Source organism: Oryzias melastigma, linkage group LG1 (genome assembly GCF_002922805.2).
Source record: "Oryzias melastigma strain HK-1 linkage group LG1, ASM292280v2, whole genome shotgun sequence".
NCBI lineage: Eukaryota > Metazoa > Chordata > Actinopteri > Beloniformes > Adrianichthyidae > Oryzias > Oryzias melastigma.
In genome coordinates, this window is record NC_050512.1 from 21,977,477 (window position 1) to 21,988,119 (window position 10,643).

The 10,643-nt window shown below is 39.1% G+C and overlaps 1 protein-coding gene across 1 annotated transcript; it reads right to left on the bottom strand.

Moving 5' to 3' along the window:
- Positions 1-59: 59 nt before the first annotated feature.
- Positions 60-9,455, bottom strand: smc2 (structural maintenance of chromosomes 2). The gene is made up of 25 exons (XM_024289480.2): positions 8,481-9,455; positions 8,182-8,331; positions 7,982-8,104; positions 7,864-7,902; positions 7,676-7,786; positions 7,552-7,596; positions 7,225-7,458; positions 6,993-7,142; positions 6,686-6,919; positions 6,444-6,603; positions 6,251-6,368; positions 5,218-5,356; positions 5,017-5,136; positions 4,716-4,920; positions 4,494-4,629; positions 4,064-4,188; positions 3,788-3,981; positions 3,515-3,658; positions 2,276-2,350; positions 2,064-2,183; positions 1,768-1,968; positions 1,569-1,685; positions 1,318-1,478; positions 1,075-1,222; positions 60-412 (listed from the first exon to the last, which is right to left on the bottom strand). Exons 1-25 carry the CDS (start codon positions 8,646-8,648, stop codon positions 230-232), a joined length of 3,600 nt encoding a protein of 1,199 aa, XP_024145248.1. The 5' UTR covers positions 8,649-9,455; the 3' UTR covers positions 60-229.
- Positions 9,456-10,643: the final 1,188 nt, after the last annotated feature.

Here is a 10,643-nt window from a genome sequence, read left to right on the forward strand (position 1 = left end):
TGGAACAACAAAGCTGGCTCTCCTGGTTTAAAATCAGAAAACAAAGAGATCACCAAAAAGTAATTTAATACTTTATTTACAAAAAAGACGCGTAAAAGAGCAAAACTCCAAAAGAAAGAAAGCACAAAGGACATATCAGATATAAACCCAATACATGTAAGTGGATGAAACAGTTACCCATGCAGGAAATGCGAGCACAATTCAAAAACGATGATGTGGTTTTAGCAAATCAAAGTGCGGCGAGCTGCTTGTTCCTCTTGTCTTTCTGGCGAGCTTTATCTTGACCTTTATGGGGGATGTCACTCTGGCTGAGCGCCGTCCGCGTCACCGTGGACATGCCGTCCACAAACTTGGTTTTGAACAGGACGTTGGCGTTCGTGAACATGCCGTCTTTGAGGGACACGACTACGAACTGCAGGAGAAGAGTTGGGGAAAAATGAGGGACGGACGGGAGCCTCACTGGGACACTATTCAAAATAATTAACAATATAAACAGTTTAAATGCACCAAGATAGTTTTGATCTTCACGTATCGCTTACGTTAAATAAAACTATATTTAAGACTTCAGTCTGTTAAATCAGCATAAATTCATGCCAATTTTATTTAATAAAAATGTTATGCTTTGAAACCACAGCTTGCCAGTATTGTACTTGAAAAAAATATATATAAATGTTTTGTTTAAAAGTAAAACTTCAGTGAAAGTAGGTAATAGTTAGAATATTAAATTAAAAACAAATAACTAATTTCATTGACCTTGAAAGGGAAAAGCGGCCAAGAAGATGAATGGAAAAAAAAAAAAAAAACTTGTTAAATTCTTGAAAATATAGTCAAAAACAGTATGTGTGTTGCCCCCTACAGGTTGAATTGGGGTATTACATTTGAATTTAATGATTGTTCAAACCATTTAAGTCCCAAGTCATGATCTGCTGCTCCAGTAATGATAACAGTCCTGCCCTCGGACTGGATTTTCAAATTTCAGCTGTGGGTGGAGTCAGCCTCCAACTCCCCTGTTTGGTGACCCTTTAATGCTGATTTGAAACCGTAACATCTCTAATTTGTAGCCAGCAATCTCACCTGGGAGTGTCTGAAATGTGTGCGCAGCATCTGGCCGATGTTCTGCGTGTGCGACAGATCCAGAGCCGCATCCACCTCATCCAGGATGTAGATGGGAGCCGGCTTGAAAAGCAGCATGGCCAGGATGAGAGACAGAGCCACGAGTGACCTGGAAACACCCACGACCGTCAGGCACTCGACGCGTCGGACTTTTGAAAGGTCATGATGGCTCTGGAGAATTTTCAGAGCACATGGTTTGCTCACCTTTGTCCGCCACTGAGCTCAGTCAGGTTTTCCTTCCACGTGTCGCCTAAGGCGACCTTGAACTCCAGACCTTCCAGGACACCACAGCCCTGCAGGGGAGCCAGCTTTGCTGTAGCTCCTGGGAGCAGGGTGGAGAAAATGGAGCCAAAGTCCTTGTTTACCTACGGAGAAAAGATTTAGACAGCATGAAACCAAAAGATCCAATGAGAAGAGATATTTATTAGGATTTCAAGTCATTTATAGATGCAAACCTTCTGCCAAGCCAAGTTTAGAGCTTCATTTTTCTTCTGGTCCAACTCCTCAATGGTCTGCAGGATTTTTGCTTTGTCGTTCTCCACGATTCTCTTTTTCTTCATCAGGTCATTGTACTGCAAAAGCAAAAACCGTTTTCAGCAATCACAAAAAGTGTTAAATTGAAACCATTGGGCAGTCTGGAGCGGAGCCCCTCACCCTCTCCTCTGCCTCGTTCAGCATGTTCATGGCTCTCTTGTTGACGTTCCTCTCCAGCTTGGAGGTGGTTTCCTCCAGCTTCTTCAGCCGCTGGCCCGCCTCACGGGGGTTGTTGACTTTGAAGTCATAAGAGGAGTTCGGCTGGCCAAAGAAATGGCGCTCCGACTGGATCCAGTCGTGTTCTTCCAGCATCCGAGCCACCTGCAAGAGACGAATATCTCAACGACCTTATACTAAACCGTTTTCTGAAAGACCAAGGAAGCACAAAGATGACAAGATCCTGACATAGAGTGTACCTTGTTAGCAGCATCCTGGCTGTCTTTATGATGCTTATTGATGTTGTGTTCCTCCTCCCTGATCTTCAGCTGGATGTTGTTGTTCTGCTCTCTCATCTTATTGGCCTCCGAGTTCTTTCCCTGCAGAACCAATGAGAACAAGTATTAGAAAAAGAGAAATATCTGCTGTGTCTACTAAAATTCTTTCAATTAAATAGGCCCATTTCCTCAACCTTGATCTCCTTGTCTTGTGCCATGATCACTTCTTTGAGTTTGGTCAGCTCCTCCTGGGCTTTCCGCACCGCCTCCTGCAGCACATCAACACAAACATGTCAGTTCTGCTGCACTCATATGTACGGTTAAACTGAAGGAGAAAAAAACAACAACTTTGGAGTAGAAAATGCAGCTTTATTTTAAACAATATATTTAAAATGTTAGAAGAAGAAAATTGGAGGGTTGATTTCTTGGCCTCCAACTAAACCATAATCTGAAAATGTTTAAACTAATTTGGTATTTCAACAAATATAAACCTAAATGCATAAAAATGAACTATTTAAATACATCCCAATGGTACTTTCTGTGTAACAAATTAAGGACAGATTTAAAAATAAACCAAAAAGATCAGAAGGATATTTATGTATGTTTTGACGATATTCAGATTAATCTGATACAGTTCACATACTGTAAAATTTATAAGTGAAATTATGACATTGTTAAAATCATACAGTGTTATTATATGGATTCTCAAACAAAGAAGCTCCAACAATTGTTCTGCCTCTCCTGGAGGGCGTTTTAGTTTGGCCTCTAGGTGGTGATTGCATTATTGCATTACACCTTATTCCAAAAGAAGAAAAAAGTATGAGGAAAAAAACTGCTTTACACCACAAATGGTTACTTTAAAAAATATATTTCCATAAAAGTTTGGAAAAATCATACCTGTGAGTTTATAAAGATGTTCATTTAGTCTGCAATGTATGTTTAGGCCGACCAAGCATTAGCATTAGCCGTTCTATGGGAAATCCCATTATATATTAGCATCAAGCTAGTGAACTTTAACTTTATACGTTAGATCGATTTATTTTTTATTATTTATTTATTTTTTCAACCCAGCCCTATGTTTTTGTTTATCATTTATGCTTCATTATTTATGTAATAATTCTATTTTTTCACTGAAAAATTTAATTAGTCTCTTCTACCGAAGTTGCACAACTATTTTCTACTGTTTGAATTTGGGATTTCTAGCCTTTACACTGAATTTTCAGAGGTTAAGTTTTCTTTAAGATTTTTTTTCCTTAAACAATTTTCAATTTTTTTTTTTTATCTCCAAAGACATGTGTGCTCTCTCTATCCATTCAAGCTACTTCAATTTAGCTCAATTTCTAAACATTTATTTAAAACCTAAGGATTTCATGCTGCATTTGTAAATCTCTACAGTAAAAGTTTGTATTTGCCCTTCAGGCCGATACTCGTACCTTGTTCTGAGTGACGGTGCAGGCCATGCTGTCTATCTGTTCCTGGATGGCCTTCATGGCCTCATCGACAGCCTGAATCTGCTGCTCGTAGGTCGCCTGCTCCCTCCGAAGCTCCTCCAGCTCCAAGGCCACGGCTTCAGACTCCTGGAAAAACAAGAATAAAGAAAACAGAACTATTAAACCAAATACTGGAAAAGTGATGCTAGCTTGATATGTTTCTGGAAACCATTAATTTCTGCATTTTTTTTTTCACTTAAAAAAAGGAAAGTTGACCTGCTGCTTCTGCTTTAAAGTCTTGTTGAAGGCGTCTGCTTGGGCTTTTGCTTTGTTGAGTTTCTGCTGGGCAGCTTTCAGCTCCTTCTCCCTCTCAGCCTCGGCATTTTTCATTTTGTTTTCCAGCACCTTGTACTTCTCCTCAGCTCGCTTCTGCACCTCCTTGGTGAGACACAAAGTGGCCTCACTCTCGTCTGGGGAGGCAGATTTCACAAAGGTTTAAAAACAAAACCCTTTTCCCATTTACTTGTATAAAAGAACCGTTAATGTTCAGACCGATGGCCTTCTGCAGCCTCTCCAGCTCCTCCTGCTGCTGATGGAAGGAGCTCTGCTGCAGTTTGGTCTGCAGGATCTGCTCCTCCTCCAGCTTCAGCTCGTGCTGCTGCTTCAGCTGCCGGTACCTGCAGAGAGAGGAAAAAGTGAGGATGAAAAATGGCAGGTGCAATTTAAAAAAAAAAGTTTTTTTTATTTCATTTTTGTGACATAAATATTTCTCCCTCTAAAATCTAATTATGCATTTGTATAGTTTTGAATTTTCAACTGAAAATCAAACCAAAAAAAGTTGATGTTTTTGACAGAAACTAATCTAAATACTGTAAACATCTTTACGTTAATCATATTAACATGATGCACTTTTACATGGTGCATGCTAGTAAAATACTGTCACAAAGTGTTTAAATGTTTTATCTTTGCTGCTCTTTCATACTTCTCAGCGGTTCCCTTCAGGCTGGACATCTGTCGCTCAGTGTCCTGAAGCTGGGCCTCCTTCTCATTCAGGCTGTCCTGAACATCCTTTACTTCCTGCAGGCTTGACAGAATCGATGCTGATTGTGAGCGAGCACCTGAAAAAAAAGAGAAGGTATGGAGTGATGGGTGTTGAAACTGATGTTGTTTGACAAAGAAATGGGGAGTCGAGTGTTGATCTCACCTCCACTCAAAGTTCCCTGCGGGTCAAAGATGTCTCCCCCAAGTGTGACTGTCTTGGTCATCACCTGCTTGTCGAACGCTACTTTCTTCGCATTGTCCAAAGTGTCACAGACCAGCGTCGATCCGAACACGTACTCCATGGCTTTACGAAGGTCGGACTCGTATCCGACCAGGGACAGAGCGGTGTGGACGTTGTCCTCCCCCACCTCACAGAACAAACAAAAACCATAAAAATCAGCAACAAGAAAACAATGATTTACATTTGATTGAAAAGCTGTGACGTAAATAAACCATTTTCTCACCAGGCGCTTTGCGGTGCTGATCACTTTGTCGTTCAGAGTCTTGGCAGAGATCTTGTTGAGGGGGATGATGGTGTACCTGCGCTGCAGCTCTCCTTTCTCCAGCAGCTTCTTACCAGTCACCTAAACAGAAAGGATTCGATCATTTTAGCCTAAAAAATTCTGTTAATCTTTGAAACAACCGATTTTCTTTCTAAAGTCTACCTCTGTGTCAACAACAATGTTGTAGAGCCGTCCGCCTGCAACGACCTCCAGTGCGGTGGCGTAGGAAACATCACTGACACTTATGAGATTCGCTAGAAGACCCTTCACTTTGCTTCGGTCCCAGCCTCGCTCCGGGTCCCTGGGAGACAAAAAACAGGGATCATCTCTGAAAACCAGGAAGTCGAAAGCTCCTCTTTGGTTTAGCGGTTTCTTACTTCAATGTCGACTAGAATTTATTTGAGATTTGTTCTGGTAGAAGTGAGCAAACGTTAGCAAATGAGCTGGCTAGAAGCTACACTTTTTCATTATTAAACCCTTGTCGTTCAACTTTAAAGACCCACTCGCATGAAAATGGTGCTTTTAACATGTTCTTGTGACATTTTTCAAATTACGGAGGACATACTTAAATAAAATTAGGTCTAAATTATCATTTCTGAGGATTTCTTTATTCAAATCACTGTCAATCAAGAAAAATGCAGCTTAAAAAAAAAAAGAGCTCACTTGTTTCGTAAGCTAAGCTAAGAGAGCATGTTAACATGGAGCTCTCAGCAACAGGGAGTAGAAGCGTACGGCCCAAAACTCAGAGGCATAAAAAAAAAAAAAAACGAGATAGCTGCTCTGCAGAAACTGTTTTTTTGGCTCCAAATGACAAAATCATAATAAAAAACACAGTAAACACTTTGAAAATTGATCAAAAGTTGATCAGAGTGGGTCTTTAAGTTCAAACTGCTGTCAAATAAGCATAATGGAATTACAACAAAAGAAAAATTTATCTAAAGAAAATAAACATTCTTAAAATAAAAAATAGCAAAGAGGGAGGAAAAAATTTGATTCATGTTGCAGAAGAACAGAAACTCAAGTTAGACTAAGTTCTAATATTTAGATTACGTAATTCATAGAGATGAAAGAAACAGCAGGATCAGTTATTTGTTCACATTTCGAGGAGCTTTCTAACCTGAAAAACAACAAATTTGGAGAACATTTAAAGAGTACATTTAAACACATAAAAACTCAAACTGAAAGAAGCATTTACTTGTATTCAAAGCGCAGGCTGGGGAAGCGAGACATGAGCCGGTCAAAAGTCCCCTTAAGCTGAGCGACTTCCCTGGAAAGCTGTCTTCGTTTTTCCATCAGACTCTCTTCTTTTCCATCTGCAGCAAACGCAGGTTGAATCATCAAACAAGGAAAAGATGTTTCAAAAAATCCTCTTTTACCATCAGACAAACCTTCATAGTTGAGTTTGGCCAGCTCTGCCTCGAGTTTCTCTCGGCTGCTTCTGACGGCCTTCAAGGTGTCCTGATCTTTCTTGTAGCCGCCGTCCATCTTCTTCACCTCCGCTTGTTTGGTCTTCAGCTCTGCCTGGGCATGCTTCAGGGTCATTTGGGCCTGTGCAAAAATGGAAATGAGTGAAACAGCAGGTCTGCAGGAAGTCAAGCGGCCCAGCATCAAGAGGATTTCTGTTCTTCACCTGCTTAGCCTCGGTGTCTGCTTTGCTCATGTCGTTCTTGCAGGCCATCATCTGCCCAGCTAAAGTGGCTTCCTCGCCGTCCTCATTGGTAGAAAGACCCGCAGACACGGCTTTGAAATGCTGCTCAGCTGCCTCGAGTCCAGTGCTGTTTTTTTGTCCTTCCACCTGAAGGGCCTGAAGCTGCTCGGACAACTTGGCCACTTCTTTTTCCTTCACCACAAGCACTTTCTTGTCCTAAAAATAAAAATAAATATAAACTCAAGGGTTTTGAGAAAAAAAAACTTGCAGTCACAAATGAATCAATTACCTCTTCCATGCTCTTTACTAGCTCCTTTCTCTTCTTGGTTTCATCTTTCAGATTCTGCTTCTTTAAATCTAGAGCGCTCTGAGCTTTAGCGTCCTCACGCTGCACACTCGCAAGAGACATCTCCAAGGTTTTTAGTTCTCCATTTACCTCCTTAAAATAAGCACCAAAAATGTGTCAGAGTAATAAAAAGAGAAAAGATGCTCTTTTTTAAAATATATTTCTCTTCCAGTACCTGGTCATTTTTCTTCTCCAGCTCTTGAATCTGAGCAGAAAGCTCCTGGATTTTGCTCTCATTCTCAGCCATGGTGGCCTGCATCTTGGCTATCTTGTCTTGCATTTCCTTCAGATTTTCAGCGGACTTCGCTTTCGTCTCCTCAGCGCACACGAACAGCCAGGCCACATAAAGTCGCGACAAGTGCTGGATCTCACGCATCAGTTTCTGGTATTCCAAATAGGAGGATCTTTCCTACCCAAAGAAAAATATTACTCAAATCTTAATATGTTGAAAAACATATGCCTTAATATAGTCAACAGCTGACAAATCAATAGTTTAGCTCACCTCTTGCAGCTTCTGCATGGTAGGAGTAATCTCCTCATCCAAAATCTAAACAAAAAGAACAAAGTTTGCAGCCATATGCCTTCCCAAAAACACAAGAAATTTTGATAACAGATGGTAGACGTACAGTCTGAATCTCTCTCAGTTTGGCCTCTTTCTTCTCAATTGTCCTCTGTGCACTGATCTTCTTACATTCGTACATTCTGGTGCCTGCAGCCTCCTCAATCATGGCAAGAATCTAGAGACAAATAGTATGTGAGTACTATAAAAGTATGAATCTGTTTCTACTTTTTTGTTTTAAATCAAACAACATACCTCTGGTGGTTTCATGTTCAAAACCTTGGTTATTCTTCCCTAAATAGGATGGGGAAAAAGACACATAAAGGTCAAACTTCTGTTGCAATTTCTGAAAACTTTAAGATGAAAAACTGACCTGCATGATGAGGAAATGTGGGTTGTTAACATTGAGGCCAACAGAGCAGAACAAGTCCTGCACTCTGGTGTTGTTGGCATTGACCCCATTGATCAGATATTTGTTCCTGCCTCCTATAACGACCTTTAAACAGAAAACATTCCCATTCAAGTTAAAATTCATGTTAATTATAATTTAAAATAGTTGTGTTCTTTCCTGACCTGTCTGGTTACAGTGATCTCATCGTGGGTTTCAAATCCCAGAGGACTCTGGCTTTTATTTGAGTTGTCAAAAGTAATAGACACAGTAGCTTTAGTGATGCCACCCTGTCCGTTCTTGTAAACCAAGTCCTGGAGGTTTGAAGCTCGAACCTTAGAAATAAACAGGACAGAATAAAATAAGGGCATTTTTTGTTTAAAAAGTATGGTTTTGTTAGCTAAAAGAAAGTTAGCTTAAAAAATAAAAAAAAAACATGTAATTATTTAACTTTAAACTCTAAATATACGGTAAAGGTCCTTACATGTGTGAGGTTAGAAATCCCCAAAAGGAAACATATCGAGTCCAAAATGTTGGACTTGCCGCTGCCGTTCAGTCCGGTGATGGCATTGAAAAGCGGGTCGAAGCCGTTGATTTCGGTCCTCTGGGCGTAAGATTTAAAACCTTCGATAATGATGGATTTAATGTACATCGTTGCTTCTCTCGTCCTCCCGAAACAAACGCCAGAGAAAAGATGTGTATCGACGACAAGCCAGTAGAAGAACAACCCGGTGAGCAAAGTTACTGTTCAATGTTTACATCAAACCAAAAGACCGTCGTCTAACTTGAATTTTGGCGGTAAACACACGCAGGGGAAACTTTTAGCCGACAGTAGGCTATTAATTATGCCGGAATCAAAATAAAAAAAAATCTAAATCTGATTTAATTTGGCATAGTATTAAAACAAACAAATATACAAAATCTATTAAATAATTTGATATAATTTATTCATACCAGTTGTATTATGTTTTGTTAAAGCTTTTTGTCTGTTAATTTCTCCGGCATATATTGGGGCAGCTAAATGTCTAAAACATTGGATGATTGGCGCCCCCTGCAGTAACAAAGTGATCTGGATGAAGCCAAATCAACACACTGCTTGAAGGGGAAAAAAAACATGAAAAATTCATCCCTGACTTAATTTTTTTTTCCATTTTTTAAAATTGTTTTACTTTTATGAGTCTTACTGCAATAAATAAATAAATAAAATGAAAACTTAAAAGGTAATTCTGTGATACATAAGGACTTCTTCAATGAGCTGCCTTTATTTACTTTTTTGTAGTTTTTTTAAATGTTTTTTTGCATTTTTATTTTTTTCATTTCTATTGTATTTTTTATTTAATTACATGAAAATGATATTAATACAGCTGTAGGGTTGTTTTATTTGAGGTTTTACCTAAGCCATGGGTGTCCAAAGTCAGTCCTCAAGGGCCAGTGTCCTACATGTCTTCCTACCAACCTGCCATTGAAGCTCCTTCTTGGCCAAACACAGCAGATATGGTAGGATTTCTGAAAAACCAGCAGGAGGCCGGCCTCAAAAACTGACCTTGGACATCCCTGGTCTAAGTGAATGCTTATATACCTATTTTACTGTAAATTTTCAAACCAAGTCTAACCTACATTTAATATATGTACATTTTCTTATTAAGATGAAAATAAAAGTAAACATGCATTTTTTGCACACAATTTTAGTTGGAAAATGTATAATTCTAAAATCAATAGAATACATGTTTTTAGGAATTCTAAAAGTGAACAAATAATGAAAAGAGAGAATAATATTTGTCTGAAAAAATTTCCCCTTGTATGTGTGACTCTGCGATGGACTGGCAAACCGTGTTGGATAGGCTCTGGAAACCATGTTGGATAGGCTCCAGCAACCCAATTACCGTTACAATTACCGTCACAATAATTGTGTAAAGAAAATGGATGGATTAATGGATGTTTACCACCTTGAAACTAAAAACTAGGCCACAAAAACAGAATCCTGAGAAGCAAAATTAATTATGTTCTACTGCTATTAACTATGTTTCAAGAAAGCTAGTATTATGTTCTGTCTTGGAAGAAAAATAATCTATAGCAGAAAACCATTAGTTTAAGAAAACAAGGATTTTTTTTCGAATAATTTTACTTATTTCAAGCACCGGTAGATCTGATTTTACAGCGTACTAGTTTTAAATTAGTTTGAAGTCCGACCGGTGGGCCAAATGTGGTCCACATTCATATTTTAAGTGGCCCGCGGGCCCTTGTCATAAATTTAATAACATGTGGCCCCCAGCACTTCCTAAAAACTGTGTATGATTTCTTGATTGTGGGTTGCTAAACTACATTTTAGGTCATTGCAAACATGTGGCAGTACTGTTGCACAATCCATCTGTGACACTTTTTAGCTCACTTCTGAAATGAGGCAATAAAGTGTTCTTCAAAACTGTTGCATAACACACACTCGAATTAAAAAACTGCTGTCAATTGAAGTAACTTTACTCTTTAAACAAGCTTCTACAAAAAGTGCGAGGCTTTGGTCAGTATTCAAAATATTTTTATAAGCTAGTTGGTATATAATTTGCTATTTTTGCTATATTTCCTATAAGTATTACCAAAAAAAAACACACACGCTGTCGAGAAAGGTAATTAAGATATGCAACACATGGTG

Coding starts and splice junctions, on each gene's coding strand:
- smc2 (XM_024289480.2), bottom strand. CDS start 8,648: ATGTACATTAAATCCATCATTATCGAAGGTTTTAAATCTTACGCCCAG. Junction 7,787..7,863: donor TGAACATGAAACCACCAGAG/GTATGTTGTTTG, acceptor ATTTGTCTCTAG/ATTCTTGCCATGATTGAGGA. Junction 2,351..3,514: donor GCACCGTCACTCAGAACAAG/GTACGAGTATCG, acceptor GATGTGCTGCAG/GAGGCGGTGCGGAAAGCCCA.